Source organism: Hibiscus syriacus, unplaced genomic scaffold (assembly GCF_006381635.1).
Source record: "Hibiscus syriacus cultivar Baekdansim isolate YM2019G1 unplaced genomic scaffold, ASM638163v2 tig00111640_pilon, whole genome shotgun sequence".
Lineage (NCBI taxonomy): Eukaryota > Viridiplantae > Streptophyta > Magnoliopsida > Malvales > Malvaceae > Hibiscus > Hibiscus syriacus.
Window position 1 is genome coordinate 819,208 of NW_024063142.1, and position 17,946 is coordinate 837,153.

General features: G+C 36.1%; 1 protein-coding gene and 1 pseudogene across 2 annotated transcripts; one reads left to right on the forward strand and one right to left on the reverse strand.

Annotated features, from left to right (window-relative positions):
- Positions 1-4,663: 4,663 nt before the first annotated feature.
- LOC120166492 (proline-rich receptor-like protein kinase PERK1) lies at positions 4,664-8,003 on the forward strand. 2 transcript variants are annotated; one of them, XM_039175755.1, is made up of 7 exons: positions 4,664-5,394; positions 5,781-6,338; positions 6,425-6,511; positions 6,602-6,749; positions 6,856-6,997; positions 7,145-7,340; positions 7,381-7,513. In XM_039175755.1, exons 1-7 carry the CDS (start codon positions 4,860-4,862, stop codon positions 7,404-7,406), a joined length of 1,692 nt encoding a protein of 563 aa, XP_039031686.1. In that variant the 5' UTR covers positions 4,664-4,859; the 3' UTR covers positions 7,407-7,513. The 2 variants fall into 2 exon arrangements, with proteins under 2 accessions (XP_039031686.1, XP_039031685.1); XM_039175754.1 differs by having other exon boundaries at positions 4,682-5,394; positions 7,145-7,306; positions 7,435-8,003.
- Positions 8,004-9,686: 1,683 nt separating this feature from the next.
- Positions 9,687-14,540, reverse strand: LOC120166493 (annotated as a pseudogene).
- Positions 14,541-17,946: the final 3,406 nt, after the last annotated feature.

Consider the following 17,946-nt stretch of genomic DNA (forward strand, 5'->3'; position numbering starts at 1 on the left):
GAGATAGTTTACGGGTGACAAGGGGGATACCAAGGTATCTAACTGGTAAACATCCCATTTTAAACCCTGAGATGATTTTCAGATCCTGTAGAACCGAATAAGAAATACCATAATAGAAGAGATCACATTTGAACGAGTTTAATTTCAGACCAGAAATTTGATAAAACTGATGAAGAACACTCAAAACACCTGCCACTGAATCAGCATTTCCTTTACAGAAGATCAGGAGGTCATCAACAAATGAGAGGTGAGTAAGCCAAATTTTCTTGCATTTAGGGTGATAGGCAAAGAGACCTTTGGTCGCAGCAAGATTAAGCTTTTTTTTAAAGTACATTCATAGCAAGCACGAAAAGATAAGGGGAAAGAGGGTCCCCTTGTCTTAAACCTCTTGCCCCTTTAAAATAACCTATCAAGGTACCATTAAATGCAATAGAGTAACGAGCTTGGATGAAGCAAGATTCAATCCAAGCAATAAAAGTAAGAGGCAGGTTTAGCACTTTAAGAATTGATAAGATGAATCTCCAATGAAGTGAATCGAAAGCCTTATGAAGGTCAATTTTCATTGAGCATCTTGGAGATGAATTTTTCCTTCCATATCCTCTGACCATCTCCTGAGCAAAAAGAGAGTTATCTATGATGTTACAACCACGAATAAAAGCAATCTGGTTCAAGGTGATAATCTGGGGCATGAAAGTTGTCATTCTGCTGACAATGATTTTGGAGATAATTTTATATAAGACAGAACAACATGATATTGGCCTATAGTCTTTGACAACACAAGGGTTGGGAACTTTGGGAACAAGAACAATGATAGTGGAGTTGAAAGCTGGATGGATGAAACCATTACAGAAAAAGTACTTCACTGCATTGATAATATATTCTCCCACTATAGACCAGCACTTCTTAAAGAAAAATGGAGAAAATTTGTTCGGGCCAGGAGCTTTATCATTTCCTTGAGAGAATAAGGCATAATGGATTTCTTCAGTGGAGACCTCCTTAACCAGGGAAGAGGAAGCTTCAATGGGAAAATAATAGTTAAGAAGATCTTTGAGAATAGAGGGTTCAATGTCCTTGACCAGAGGGTCAACAGTATCAAGAAGTTGGGTGAAAAAAGAGGTGACCTCATTAGCCATGGTATCAAATGTTTCAAGTCTGTTGCCCTTATCATCAATGAGGACTCTAATAGTATCCCTTTTTTTTAAGCAACAATTGAATGGAAAAACTTGTTGTTTTTGTCGCTATCGTTTATCCAATGAACTTTAGCCTTTTGTTTAAGAAACATAGATTCAACTTCTTCCAGAGCCTTCAGCTAGTCTTGAAGGTTAAGTTCCTTCACAATGGAATCATCTCCATTCAGAGTAAGAAGCTGCTGATTTTTCAATTCAGCTCTTTTTAGTTTCACACGGTCTGAAATGTTGTTGAATTTATCTTTGTTGAAAGACTTTAGACAGAGTTTGAGTCTCTTAAGTTTCAAGAAAAGAGTCAACATGGGATCGCCAAAGGCTTCTTGATTCCACGAGTCCCTAACTAGATTGGTGAAACAGGGATGAGAAGCCCATAAATTAAAAATTTTGAATGGTTTAGGTCTGGTGGCAGGGTTATCTTTGGAGAGCCAGACGATGGCCATGCTATGATCGGAGATTCCAGGGGAAAGGAATTCAACAAATGAGTGTTGAAAGAAAGAATCCCAACTTGAGTTAATCAGAATCCTGTCAAGCTTCCTAGCAAGAAAGAATTCCTGATGCTTGTTACTCCAAGTAAACTTAGGACCAAAATAAGGATGGTCAAGGAGTTCAAGCTCATTAGTGAAGTCTTGAAAATCCTTCATATCTGGTGAGGAATAAGAACCTAACAGCTCATGGTCGGAGCTTTCGTGAGAATGCAAGAATATGTTATAGTCTCCTCTTAAGACCCAGCTAACTTCCCTTAGCTTATGCCACAACAGTCTTCTGTTGATCCCTTCGTTACTGCCATAGATTACAGAAATGTAGACTGAATTTCCAAAAGCAGTCCCTTTAGCAGTGATACACTGTTGACTAATGATATAATTTGCGACTGTTATGATGGTAGTTTTTTGGTTGCCTCCCGATTTCCAATGTTTTGTCTTGATTAATTTGGACTGATCCGGGTCGCACACCTGATTTTGGTGGGTGAGTCTCCCAGCGGGGATTTTCTACATACACAATGATTCGAACTCGAAACTTATTTAAACGATATCAAGCTGGTTATCACTTGAACCAACCCGTTAGTAACGTTAGGAGGATAGTTGCATGCATGCATGCATTGATGCCAAATGGTTGCTTTGGAATTCGTATCTGTAACGTTGCAGTGCACCCTCTCGTCCGATATATAAATTCAGTTTGCTTGTGCTGTATTCGTTGAAGGTTTCAACGCAGCCAAAATTAGTTGATCAGATCGTTTTGTTTAACATTTACAATCTACCAATATATGTTTGGGTTGATTCGAAAGTAGTTAACCTACCAGGCAAAAAGTATGCTGCAAGTATTGAATATGTTTCTTCTATATTATAAGCATTAAGATAAATTATATGAATGATGGTTTAACAATTGAAATATTAATTTTGTCAATAGAATTATTTAATTATTTAAACGATATTAATTAAAATGTTATTAATATTTGTATTGATATTTAATAAATAAATTAACATGAAAATTAAAAATTAACCTAATTACATATTTTTATCAATTTTATTATAATTTTAAACCAATTTAATAATTTTAATAATCTAACTATTGATATGTGAAGGAAATTAATAATAATTTTTTAAGATAAACTACACCTATGACCATTTAGTTATGAGAAACTTTTATTTTGACTATTGATCTTCCAATTTTATCAACCAGAAAATTTATCATTTTAAACAAAAATCAATCAAACCACCTACCGTTAACATTTACCGAAAGAGCTGTTGTGGCTATTAAAAAGATTAGTACGTATAATCACACGTTGAATTTTCATTACTTACATGTTCTATCAATTTGATCATAATTTTAATTCAATTTAATAATTTTATTATTCAATTATACAGTAACACATGCCACCACTTGTTTAAAAAAAAAACAAATTAGAGAAGAAAAATGTGTATAAAGAGAGATTGAATCTGGGATCAAGGCTAGTCTAGATATGCCTATAACATTAATTTAAATCTCATATTTGATATCAAATTACATAATTTTGTATATATCATATTTTAGTTTATGACAAAAAAATAAAAAATAAAATGATAATTATAAGATTGAAATTTGGATTTCAAATTTGGAATGGATGCACTTTAATCATCATGACAAATCATATATTTAAAAAAATTACAATATTATATATATATATATATATATCTTCGATTAACCTAAATTTAAGATATTACTTTTCCTCTTTTATATCAGCATATAAAAGGGAAAAATAATATCTTAAATTTAGGTTAATTGAAGATATGAATTGTGAGCACCTACACCCTAGTTGCTTTAATTTTATTTAACCGACGGTGATATCGATTTTGATGCTGGTTCTCACTCGTCGATTATTTTTTTTCCTTTGTTTTTTTAGTTTTTTAATAAGAATAATTATATCTACGTGACATGTTTCTCTACTTTTATGTCACGTTTATCTCTGCATTTGTGATACATTTTTCTCAACATTTTGTTAGTTCACAGTTTTTTGTCGTTGTTTTCGTTTATCTTTTTTCTCAAGGTTGGATTCGACATCGCCACGATTGATCAAGATGACGCTTATTTGTTATCATGATGATCTTCCCTGCTTTGGACCATCAGATTGATTTGGATACGTGTTTTGCGTTCGTGGATAGTTTAATTTCGTCGTTTGAATTTGATTTGTGATTTGTCGGTGGCCTTCAGTAGCTTCATCTCCTTTTGTGGTTCGTTTGCCGATGCAGTCAGATTTATTTGTATTATTATTTTGTTCGAGCATTGGTTAGATTGTTTAATCTTTTCTTTTTTTCGATCCTTATGTGATCTAGGTGACTAGTTTTTGTGTCAATGATTATAACAAAATGTCCTAATTATAATTTTGTTTACGTTAACATTATACTTGTAAATCTTGTGGATATTTTCTATTTTTAATAAAACTATCAGATTTCTATGAAAATGGATTGGGAGCACCTAAATTATTAAAATAAATCACATATATATATATATATATATATAAAGTTAAAATTAAGGTAAGATTTAAAATCCTATATAAAATCTTCAAAAGAAGATAAAATAAGGGATAACACAACGCTTGGTCCTTATTTTTTTCCATGTCAATTTTTGAATTTGAAAACTTTCTCATTTTTAATCCTTTCAATAATATGAAACTATGAGATTATGACATATTATCTAAATGAAACGTTATTAAAATGAAAAAATAGGATCAAATTTAAAAACTAATATAGATTAAAAACAATTAAGGACCAATCTAAAACAATCATCAAGTTGATAGAGTAGATCCTATTTTATCCAAAAGGAAGGAGGATGAGTTAGAAGCGCGGTACAGTCGCGTAAGGGGGTATTATTTGTCCTAAAACGGACAGCAAAGCAAAGTAAAGACAAAAGGGTGGATTGTTTTTATTCGTTTTCTTAAGAGCTTCGCAGCAAGAACGTGAGGGCGGGGGCGGGGCCATCTGCTGCATGTGCTGGAAGAGACTACTTCTTCAAGTGCTTTCAAACTTGCAACGTTCCGATACAAAATCAAAATTTTCAATCCTCATTTAATTTCCCTTTCGGTTTTCAATCCGTTTTATCTCTTCAAAATTTCCCTAAACACTCCTCTTCTTCTCTAACCCAATCCCAGATAAAGTTTTTGGTTTTCTTTTTCCCTGCTGGTTTAGAGACAAGACAACAATGTCATCAACTCCGGCCCCAACATCACCACCACCAACCAATACCACATCTCCGCCGCCACCTGCCGCTACTCCGCCGCCTACTACCACTCCTTCCCCACCCCCTGCTACCCCATCAGCTCCTCCTCCCTCAACCACTGCTTCCCCTCCTCCAACCACCCCATCCCATCCTCCTCCCGCCACTGCATCTCCACCTTCCTCAACCCCATCGCCTCCTTCTTCAACTCCATCGCCTCCTTCTACATCTACCCCTTCGCCTCCTAGATCTACTCCATCGCCGCCGTCACCCCCTAGAACTCCAGGCACTGCATCGCCACCACCGCCTACTAGGAATTCCGGGACTCCGTCTCCCCCGCCTCCGTCTTCTTCGTCCGATTCAAGCAATGGGGTGTCGACGGGGCTTGTAGTTGGGATAGCTATAGGGGGAGTGACCATATTGTTGGTTTTGAGTTTGTTGTTTATATGTTGTAAGAAGAAGAGAAGAAGAGATGAGGAGAGTTACTACGTCCCTCCTCCTCCACCTTCTGGACCAAAAGGTCAGATATTTTCCCATGTTACTGTTAATTTAATTTGTGGGAATTTTTTTTAAACAGTAAAATTGGGTTATGCTGTGGGTTTGCATAAAAAATGGAATTAATTATGTTTTTTTTTTTTGCATAATTTTACATGTAAAAAGAACGCGCTTTATTGTTTTCAATATTGAGCCGTGCTTGGAGCGAAGCAAATTAGCAAATACTCTATTAGATTTTTGATAGATATCTGGCAGTGCATCTGCATGGACAATTTCGATTTGGCTGCTTCTTAATCATATAGATAGTTGCATTTAAAAGAATTGTTTTCAACTTTTTATTTGCAGCCTTACTTCATTGACTCTGCCCTTGGTTGGTTGTAATGATTTATCTTGTTTGTTGATTATTTCTAGATGATCCACATGGCGGCCAGCAGCAGTATCGGTGGCAACTAAATCCTCCTCCCCGTATGGAGCAATACGGTGCTGTGGCTCCAAGGCCATCTCCTCCGCCAGTTACAGCATGGCGACCTCCATCTCCAGGACAGTCTGCTACCCCTCCGCCACCTTTCATGAGCAGCAGTGGTGGTTCTGGCTCTAATAATTATTCAGGTTCCGAAAATCCACTCCCGTCGCCATCGCCTGGTATTTCGTTGGGTTTTTCGAAGAGCACATTTAGCTATGAGGAATTAGCAAGGGCGACAGATGGATTCTCGGATGCAAATCTTCTCGGACAAGGTGGTTTTGGGTATGTGCACAAAGGAGTTCTCCCTAATGGGAAGGAAGTAGCTGTTAAGCAACTCAAGGCAGGGAGTGGGCAGGGCGAGAGAGAATTTCAGGCTGAAGTCGAGATTATCAGCCGCGTTCATCACAAGCATCTTGTCTCGTTGGTTGGATACTGTATCTCTGGGACAACAAGAATGCTTGTCTATGAGTTCGTTCCTAACAACACTCTGGAGTTTCACTTGCATGGTAAGGCTTGTCTTTCACGTATATTTAACGGTAATTGATGTTTGATTGATCTGGTGAAGTGATCTGACCATGAATGGTAATTGCAGGGAAGGGGCGACCGACCATGGATTGGCCATCAAGGATGAGAATTGCTTTAGGATCTGCAAAAGGACTGGCATATCTTCATGAAGATTGTATGCTTTCTGACTCTCTCTCTTGCATCCTTGCTCGAAATATAGAATCTCAATCTCTTACTCTGTGGTAACAAATATCAATGTTTTCAGGTCATCCCAAGATCATTCATCGTGATATTAAGGCTGCCAATATTCTTTTGGATTTCAAGTTCGAGGCGAAGGTTGCTGATTTTGGGCTAGCAAAGATAAATTCTGAAGTCAACACTCATGTCTCCACCAGGGTGATGGGTACTTTCGGGTAAGAAGGCGTCCTGCATTCTTGTTACTCCGCAGTCTGCACATAGGACATGTTACTAAAAATTCTTTTAGAAGTTTTTCACTCACGTAATTCATGCTATCTCCAGGTACTTGGCCCCTGAGTATGCTTCAAGTGGAAAGCTCACTGACAAATCGGATGTTTTCTCCTTCGGGGTCATGCTTTTGGAGTTTATTACCGGACACAGGCCAGTTGGCTCCTCTCTTATGGAGGACAGTTTGGTGGACTGGGTTAGTTATTACTTTGGTTTATATGATGGTCTCACCATTCAAGCACACACTAACACACATAATCAGTTGCAGCTGCAGAATTCTAGATTTAAATTTCGCCGAATCTGTAGTTAAGTAATGTTAAGTAAATCTGTTTTGGCATTGCAGGCTAGGCCTTTGCTCACAAGAGCTTTGGACGATGGAAACTTCGACGGTTTGGTTGATCCAAAGTTGCAAAAGGAGTTTAACCCCAACGAGATGACTCGCATGATTGCTTGCGCTGCTGCTTGTGTGCGACATTCAGCAAGACGTCGACCACGAATGAGCCAGGTAATTGGTCTACCAGAATTTCTTTCAAATTGTGACAGCAATCTATCTAATATTACTCGGAATTTTAATGCTATAGATTGCATATTACAGTCGTTATTAGACTCTAACCCCAAGTTGTAACGGAGCAGGTAGTCCGTGCTTTAGAAGGAGATGCATCATTGTCCGATCTCAACGAAGGAATGAGACCCGGTCAGAGCGGTATCCACAGTTCTTACGGAAGCTCCGACTATGACACGATGCAATACAATGAAGACATGAAAAAGTTCAGGAAGATGGCTTTGGGCACCCAGGAATATGTTACCAGCAGCGAGTACAGCGAGCCGACCAGCGAATACGGTTTATACCCTTCCGGCTCAAGCAACGAAGGGCAAACCACACGCGAAATGGAAATAGGAAGGATGAAGAAGAACAGCTACGGATATAGCGGAAATTCAACCTCTTTGCGATGATCATCGACCTCATTCATCCCTTTGTAAAGATCCCATCCTTCTTTTTCATGCTATGACTTGGAATATCACTTTGATTGCAAAAACTGGCAGCAAGTTTTTCTTCTTTTCATGAGATAACACAAATTATATTATATTTTTTTATCCCTCTAATATTTGAAATTACGGGTTTTCATCGATATGTATTCATTAGCGACACAAACAGAAGTAAATAATGGATACATACATGGTGGATGTGGTTGATTCTTTTATTTGTAGTAAATGCTGAAATTTGAATGATAAATTTGTTCGGTTTTTTATACGTATAATAGATATAAATATACAAATTCGTAGGTGAGGGAATGGGCTGGAATAATCAAGGTGTGTAAACGTGAGGTGGAGGAAGTTTAAAGGTGGAGATAACGTGGGGGTGGGCAGCAAGTGGGAACATTCTTCCAAGCTTGGCTGCCTTTTGTAAATATCCCAAACCCAGAAAGCAGCGTATAAAAATGATTGAAGACAGCTCATTCTGGGCTGTGCTCCTACCAACTAACCTTGTCGATTTACAAAGTGGAGTTGGAGTTGGCGTTGGCGTTGGCAACAGATATTAAATAAAGAGTAAAACATATTTGATAATCGATTGCATTGGGGGGTGTTGTTTTGTTTAATTATTAAAAGTTGTAAAATTATTTTTTAATTATAATATTTTGTATTGTTGAATTATTTGATTATTAAAAATTATAAAATAATTATTTGACTATTCATACGTTTTAAACTCGTTACTTTCTATTAAAAATTAGTTGTCATATGAATTGAACATCAACTTGTTGACTGAGATATGATAAAATTTGATATTAGAACTGTTCAAGTTGTATTTTTTGGATCAACTCTTCGATATATTATGTTGTTGAGCCAGTCCATGAAAGCAATGGTGGTATATGTAGACATCACTAAAATATGATTTTATCATATCTCAATCAGCAAGTTAACGTTCAATTCAGAATGTCGATAATTTTTTATATAAAAATGACGAGTTTCGAGCATATGAATAGTCGAGTAACTATTTTATATCTTTTAATAGTTGAAATACTTAATAAAACTTCTAAAAGTCAAAAGATCATTTTATGATTTTTAATAGTTTAAAATTTAATAAATTAATACTATATAACCGAAGACCATTTATATATTTTACTTATAAATTAATTTATTTTAGTCAAATATCCTGTCATATGTGTAAGATGAGGGTGATCCAAAGCCAATTCATTGCCAACCTTAAAATGCTTGCCGATGGGTCCAGAATTGATAACACCAGGAAAAAGAGGGACTTTAAATGATGACTTTTACTCAGTTATCAACAAAAGAGTCTTTATTAATGATAAAAAGATTTGGCTGTTGGCTTTTTACTTACAACTTACATTTGATTCGCATTTCCAGAGTTGCACCATGTGCTGTTCAACTTTCATTTGATTTGCCATATTACCTCGAATTTTATTATCAAATAATATTTCGAAGCCCGGAATAAGATTCTTATCCAAAACTCAATTTATATTGAAGCTTTTTTCCTCTTTTTGATAAAAGTTTATATCAAGTTTTTTTTTATTAATCCAGAGAAATACAAGATAATATCCATTAAAAGATAACTTTCAACTATTTAACATTACATCCCTGATATTTCTTGTACTCGAATATAAGACCTCAAATAATAATAACAATTCTTTTACCACACTGAGGTTGCTCGGTTCATGTAGCACATCTTGACGATTTTTTTGAAAGCATGTATTGTGGTTGAAAATTAATAAAATTTTGAAAAAGAAATAGCTACATTCTTAAATACTAAAAGCTTCACTGTAACCTTAAACTGGATATTGTAAATTAGCACCATGTAGAAAATCATGGTTTTCCTATTCGCTAGCCAATAATATTGCTACTCATCAACATACATGAATTCAAAGCATGGTTTATCTCAGCCTGTTGTGCCTTAAGCACCGAAAACTGTGACAAGCAGGGGGGGAAAAAGGAGAAAGTTACACAAAAAATTTCATCCCCGTCCCTATAGATTGGCCAATCGACCAGAGCCAAGATCGCCTTCGCCTCCGCCGCTTTAGTCTAATTCGCCAAATGCTCAAAAACAGTACAGAGCCTGGAGAAACAGTACATCGATCAATGATGCTTTTAAAAAAAACAAATAAGAAAGATTTACTACCATATTACATTCACCAACCTGTAACTGCAACTATTGCTGGTACAAGCCAATAATGACTGGCAACAAGTTCAGGCACATCCAGCTGAAAACGCGAGGGAAGTTTATCAGTGCTTGGATTTACTGTATATAATGCATTAATGAGTTCAACCAAATCTTCAGCTTCTTACCTCATCTACGTATAGAAGACCCAAGTACCTGTTCCCAAAGAATCACCCTTACTTCTCTTTGTAAATTTGGGGCGTCTTAATCTGGTAGTATCAAAAGTGGAATTTAACCCTCTCCCCAAGTCAATAACATGATGGCCGGGCAGTTTTTTGTTTCTGCCCCGAATTTGCAAATTGTATCCTTTAGTTCCCCACACTTCAAATCTAGAATCACTACGACAGATTAAATCCTTCCCCGTGACAGCAGAATACACAGGGTAATTCACATCAGTTCTTCGAGATGGTAAGCGGTTGTCATCTTCATACAATGGCATATCTTGCTTGACAGACTCTGAGAAAAGCACTGTATCTCTAATATTTGAACCAGTGAAATCCAATACTTTTCTTAGAAGCCAGAAGCAGTTAGTAACCATATGGCTGCTGTCTAAGCAGTTTGAGTCCCCATACACAGCAATGCGACCTTCACCAACATCTAACAGGCCAAGAATAGGGAAGTCAGCCTGCACATGACAAATAGATCACATCATTTCAATGTTTGCCAAACATAGATGATTAAAAATGTAAAACATTTCATTCCGCAGAAATAAGGTCCATGAATCCCTGAAAGAAAGAGCATCTATGTCTAATCACCTTGTTCGTGCCAGAATTTAGTAGCACGTTTCGAGCAGCCCCTCTCTGAGCTATCCAAAAAAGGAAAGCTGTGTACGTTACCCGCCTCTTGGAAACCTCACTATATCTGTTCCAGATGCATATCGACTCTGCTTGCCATTAACAGAAAAGTCACCATTCAGAATCTTATACCCAAAAGCGATCCCAAATGGTTCCAAAAGATCATTTAGTGCTGGAATATTTGCACCTCCAGTTACTGGGGTCCACCAGCTCCTTGTGTTGTCATAAAAAATCTCATTTTAACCATTGTGTCCACATTATACCACTCAGCAAACACAGCCAACCCCAACCCAGTATTAATAACATCATCCCTGAGCTTTTCAATCTCTTCTTGAAAGTACCAATCTTCAGGATCAACCAGCAAAAGTGTCCCATATTGGCTGGCATCAAAGCATGTAAAGGGAGAACCGAGCATCTCAACATAATAGCCAGCATCGGTTAACATGTTGAACATATTGTGAAAATTTGTATGAAGGTGATCCCCATGCCAATCAAGAATGTCATTCCGCACATCCAATGAGTCTCTTGGAATATATCCAGGAGGATATTTTATACTGTGAAACTGATCCCACAACACCCGTTTTGATCGTAGTGGGGTTGGAACCACATTCAATTTCAATTGAAGCACACAAGTACTACTCCGAGCGGTTTTCTCCCCTTGGACTGGAGGACTGTATATTCTAACAGTTACATTCCCCTCATTGACTCCAGAAAATGAGCACCTTCTTCCTTGATTTGCATGTGCAGTGCTATGTAACCAGTCCCAGCCAGATGACTTCTGAATAAGTAAAGCAAATGCTTAAAAGATTCCCTTCCTCGGATGAAGGATGCCATGTTGGTGGACTCTGGACATAGCCAATGACATCCATTCCATTCAGAATGGTAGCATTGAATATAACAGGCATGGCACCAGAATAGAGTGCTTGACGACAAAAGGGCCAGGTATACGGACAAACCGTATAGTCCAGAACACTAGGGAAGATGCTTGCTCGAGGTTGATAGCTCTTCAAAATTTCAAACGATTTTAATCTGACAACAAAATAAAAAATAACCATAGTTGCTTCAACTGAACTGGAAATGCAGATAGAATAAAAATAGCAACAAACTGATAAGTTACTAAATACATGGATCTAAAAGATATAATCCCGAATGTTAATAGGAGAAGCATTCGTGAACTTACAGATCTACTCTCCCTGCACCCTGGTCATACATGTTAGGACCAGCAAGCTTAGCAGCACCCTCAACCAGAGCTTGTTTCATGCTTGCAGGATTTAGAATCTCCTTTCTTTTGTTCTCAGGAATGACACTGACAAGCAGGCATACAACACCAGCAACCACAGGACTTGCCACACTAGTGCCTGACAATTTTTTACAACCAGTTCTGATCTTGGCTCCCATAATTTCCTGCGCATATGCCACAACATCTGGTTTGATACGACATTAACTGCAAAGATAATCATCAAGTTAAATCTTCAAGCATTAATCATCATCATAAAGCTTGCTTATTAAGAGAGATGGAACATCATAACAAAAAGAAAAGGGCTACATGAAAGTGAAGATCTAAAGCCTTCAATACAATCAGCACTGAAAAGGGGTAAAATACCAAGACCTAAATACATTTAAAGAAGGGTTAATATGTTAGAATAAAGATTTGTTACCCATGAGGAATCTCCCAGGTACTCATGCCACGTGATGAAAATGAGGCTATGTGATCACTATAATCAATGCCACCAACACCAATAACTTCAGTTTGGTCTGCTGGGTTGTTTAAAGTGCATTAGAGTGGTCCATCATTTCCAATGGCTGATACCATAATAATATTACTGGCTGTAATTTCCCAAACCAGGAGAAACCATAAAGCAGGGAACATCAATCAAAAAGGTTAAGCTCTATTGCATTCAAGAAAAATATGCAAAAGTGAACGCGTCGATGAATATTGGAAGTTTCACCACCAGGCTGGGTAACCTCACAGGCTGATCTTTCCGTATTTGGAAATAAATGTCCAAAGTAAACAAGCAATCTTCTCAACAACTTGAATGAAGAAATAAACTTGCTTTGATTGAAGCATTTCCATATCGCGACATAACCAAAAGACAAATGCAAAGCAGATTAAAGCCAATATTTTGTTCACTCTTTCGCAATTTTGAAACAAAATTATCAAAATGATGGTTGACATATGAGCCCAATATGGCCACAAGCCACGAGTTGTACCTTCTCTATAAATGGGAGATCCAAGTAATCAGGACCGCCTATGCTCAAGTATAGCACATCCATATTGGTTGCAAGAGCATAGTTGAAAGCATCGAGGAACCAAGATGTGTATGATACCTGCAATAAGCTGAGAACAAAATTTTCATGATCTAGCCAAATTTTATGGTTAAGAGAATGTCTTTAGGTTGATGGATATACTGTATGATGTAAACAAGTCTCTCATATCTTGCCTATTCATCATTTTGCCATTCTAACATGTTCTAATTATAGTAATGAACAATTCAAAAAAGCGTCTGATCTCTGTAGTGCATGCTAAGCGCATTCTCAAATGGATGACCAGATAAAAATGAGAGAAAATCAAGGACAAAGGGGGTGAGATTAGTAAAGGAAAGAAAATATCAAATACCAACTTGTTTTACCTGTGCATCGGTAAAAACACCAAAAGCATAGATCTCAGTATCTGGTGCAAAACCAAGACACACTGCATTCTCACCAGCAATAACACCAGCCAAAAATGTCCCATGTCCAAGATTATCATTCAAAGTATCCTCATTAGTCCAATTAGTTCGTTCCTGAAAAATTTGCTCTCAAGTTTGAATATTAAAACTCTCTACTGAACCCATTATTAACTTAGTGAAACAGAGAGTCATTTTCAATAAGAAAATATTTTCAAACCAACAAAACTTTAACGAATTTCATTTTTCCCACTAATGACATATCATACCTTAATGTTTCAAAAATGAGGGTGATCAGCACGTATTCCGGTATCGAAAATAGCCATTTTGACTTCAGCGCAGGTATATCCTTTTCGCCATAGAGCAGCCGCTCCGAATAAGGAAGTAACTTGAGACCTCTGTGAAATCAAAATCAGAAATTCCGTAACTTTCCTCCCTCGTTTCAATTCATTTTATTCTCGTAAATTTGGGAAATTTACTTCATCAAATTAAAAATTTACCTTCATCAAAATATGGCGACTCCAATTAATTGAGGAATTACTTAAACCCGAATGGTGGAAATGTTTCTCTTCACTGAACGACATCGAAGTAAAAATCTTTCCGGGTATCTTTTCTGCATTCTCAAAAGCACCGTCAAGCAGGCCCCTATTCTAGCTCAAATCAGCATTCACATCTTTAAGTAGCCCCAGCTCTTGAATTTCTTCAATCACGGTTTCTTTCACCGAATCCCTGATCGAAAGCAATCCAAAATCAGTGGGGAATTTAGCGGCCGGGTTGTGTCTCTGGATCCACTCCCACCCTTCGGATCGAAGGCTGGATTCCAAGTACGAACGGTGATCGGACGCATGTTTGTAATAGGTGAATCGGACAATGTAGTTGTTAAGGGTGGCTTGGGGTTGGTGGATTCGGTTAGGGGTTAGGGTTAGTTTACGGGACGAACGGAAAGAGAGTTTGAAATGGACAAGGAAAAGGAAGAGAAGAAGAACGAAAAGGGAGGATCTCAGAGGCAACGAAGGTAGAGCTGTGGCCATGGTGAGCGAAACTTGTTTGGCGGGAAAATTCCCTCATCGGATTCCGAGAAACGGATGTGGAAGAAGAGATCTCTTGTTTCTGTTAGACTTCAGTTGCATCAAAGCTTCCGACAACGTCGTCGATCTTAAAACGGAGGACAAAATCCAACTTGTCCACCTCATCAGCTACTACTGAATAATGAAGGTTAAACTATGTATTTAGTCACCCATATATATTTACGTTTCTATTTTGATCACCTAATTATTATTTTTAGGGTAAATTATAAAACTAGTATCCAAACTTTTAGAGAGTTTGTATTTTGGTTATCTAACTTTTGAAAATGTTAAAAAAGTCATCAATTTTTTAATTTATTTTCATTTATGTTCCTACCGTTATCTTCCGTTAGTTTTTGTTGACGCTAAATTAACCTTTTTTTTTGCTGAGATGACAGTTAACCCTCTTCTTCTTTTTCTCACATATTACAACAAATCAAAAGTAAATAAAACAGGTAAAAAAGAGAATAAAACCATAAAAAAAACTCAACTTCACAAACCTGAAAAAGTGACACCATCTGAGGCACTTGAAATATCGACGATGCATACATAAACTCCACAGCAAAATTAATGGCGAGCCGACAAGCATCGTGTGCGCAGGCAATGTCAACACAAGTGGAAACCTACATGGGATAAGCCTTGAGCTTCCCTGTATACAAATAACTCAACAAAACCTAAAAAACTTCAACCACTATCTTTCCATAAGGCAAGAAATCACATTTCTTGTAGCTTGGCTTCTTCTTCCTCACGTCTGCTTCCCCAGGCCCATTTTCTTTCTTGAAGAGTTAATTGAAGAACTTGCTTCGACTCAGTTTCGGGAAGGGAAAGTAAAGGGATATTGTGAGTGATTGAGCCGTTTGAGGGACGGGATAATGAACTGAAGCTCAATGAAGATGATGGTTCGGATAAATTAGCCACTAAAATCTTAATCTAAGAATACAAAAAGAATAATTAAAACTTTGGTTCAAAATCACATGATTGATAGCAAATAAAAAAAAACTTCCTTGAATTTCCAGGCCTCTTGATTATCATAATAAGAAAAACAAAGGTTTTTAGAAAAGGCCACGAATCAGATCCTTTGAAAAGGAAAATCCCAATGAATATTAATGTCTTTTGCTCTATAAAATGTAGCAAAAATGGAAACTTGGCTGAGATCAAAGAGATAATTTGATGGTTAGTGAAGAGCCGACGACTTGGGAAGAAAGAAAGAAAGTTTACGGAGGGATAATACTGAAAACAACTACGGTGACGACAGTTAAGTTCCACGTCAGTAAAAATTAAAGAGGTAACGGTAGATATTATACTGAAAACGAACTAAAAATTTAATGATTGTATTGTATGTTTTAAAAATTGTGTGACCAAAATTCAAGCACCTTAAAAGTTTGGGACTATTTATCTACTTTTCCCTTATTTTTAAGTGTATATAATTTTACATTTAGATTTTATTCTCATCATTTATCATTAGAAGTTAATGATAATATAACGTACCATTATAAAATAATATCATATCATCATTAAAAAATTTAAAAGAAATATTATATTGGTAATTTTATAATACCTATCGGAGAGTTAAAATTGTGTTATTGTGTTGGGTTTTTTTGAGATTTTTGTTTATTGTTTTTTTATTTTGTTATTAGTTGTGTTGAAATTAATCTTTCTTCAATTAGAGATGCGATGTGAAATTAGTCAATGAAAAATTTATTACATTAAAAAATAGGTTAAATGATCATTTTTTTAACCGAACTTGTTTGTACTAGTAGTTAAGAGATTTGTTGTTATCTTTTGAGGCATCGGATAACACCAATTATATTAGGGATATAAGTGTTTTTTTAAATGATTGAGAGTTATATTTGAACATATACTATCTTATATATATATATTAGATTTATATAAAAAATTATAGTAAAAATAGTTATTTTTATTTTTCAAAAAAATTATCATATCATCGTTGACGACCCACCCGTTATATCCTAAAATATCTTTTATAATCATTGTTATTTTTATATAATGGTTTTGTTTATTAGTTTATCTCGAAATATTGTTATATTTTATTTTTTTATAATCACGATTGTATTTATTTATTTTGTATTTGATAAAACGTTTATTGATAAGACTTTTGATTAATGAAATATCCGGATTATTTTCAATATATATATATATATATATATAATTTACCCAGTAAAATAAAGCCGAAATGTCTAATGACCAATAGATTATAGAGGAGAAAGATGGCTCACCCACAGTTTATTTATTGCCGTAATAATCATTTAATAAATTCCGTGCTATTGCCACCTGTCTTCTCCACGACCGTGAAATTAAATTCCGTACATGAAATGTCCAAATTACCCCAGGTGCATCTTAATCCAGCAACCTGACACCTATTTAGAGTGTTCTAAGACAGGTGTCGACACCAAATCAAACTCCCCGCCTTTTCTCGTTCGCGACTGACGGTGATTCCTAAATCACGTTTCCCTTTAACACTTTAATTTGTATTTTAGCCACAAAAAAAATAAGTTAATTATCTTAAATTATTTTAATTAAACTAAAAAAGCTATACTTAAGTGTCTTATTATAATATTTGTCTCTTTGTCGCGCTTTAATTCAATCCATTTTTCTTTAAAAGGAGAAAAACCATTGCCTGTGCTCTGTTCCTTTATTATGAAAAACCACCTTCTCTCCCAAGTCCCCACTCCTCGTTAACCTCCTTCCCCCCGCCGCAAGATAGCATATACCTCTACCTTTGTTTTCTTCTTTTTTTTACGATTTATAAATCTCTCTCTCTCTCGCTCGCGCGCGCTAGCTCGCTCGCTTTCCCGAATTTTCGGTACCTTAAAGTGAAACTGTCATTGAAGTTATCGGATGATCACGTACGGCAGATCTAACAGATCATCTTAAGCAAGGTGGATTTAATTTTAGCTTGTTGATCGAATATTAGCTTGTTTAGCGTTAATTTTCGCTTGATTCCTTTTTTAGTTTGCATTTCTTTGTAAGGTTTCTAATGTTATTTGCTTATTCTTTTTGCAAAAAAGGTTGTTTGTATTTGTATTTGTATTGATTGAATAAGGTGATTTATTGTAGTTTCACACTTTTAGTTTGGTTCCATTTAGAGATCATCTGTTTTCCTATTCCTTCCGTATTATTATTAAGAAAATCTAAGAAAAGAGTCTGTCAATTTAAATATCTAGTGTCAAATTAATAGTAGTCGGAATAAGATTATTTTTATGTTATTATGAGTATAATAAAGAATTGTTTGCCTTCTATTTAGGCTGATTGCAATCTTAATATCTAATTTTAGTATATTAACCGATTTGATTGGAGACTTCGTTGAACTTGATTGAGTGTTGATAATTAGAATAAATTACAATATATTGAGCCAAAAAAAAAAAAGATGCTGTGCTTGAATCTGTGTTACTTTTAGATGAAAGTTCTAATAGGGGAGAATAAACAAA

Excerpts from the sequence above, each read along its gene's own strand:
- LOC120166492 (XM_039175754.1), top strand. The coding sequence starts at position 4,860 with ATGTCATCAACTCCGGCCCCAACATCACCACCACCAACCAATACCACA. Across the intron at positions 5,395-5,780 it reads TCCACCTTCTGGACCAAAAG|ATGATCCACATGGCGGCCAG; the intron begins GTCAGATATTTT and ends GATTATTTCTAG. Across the intron at positions 6,339-6,424 it reads TCTGGAGTTTCACTTGCATG|GGAAGGGGCGACCGACCATG; the intron begins GTAAGGCTTGTC and ends TGGTAATTGCAG.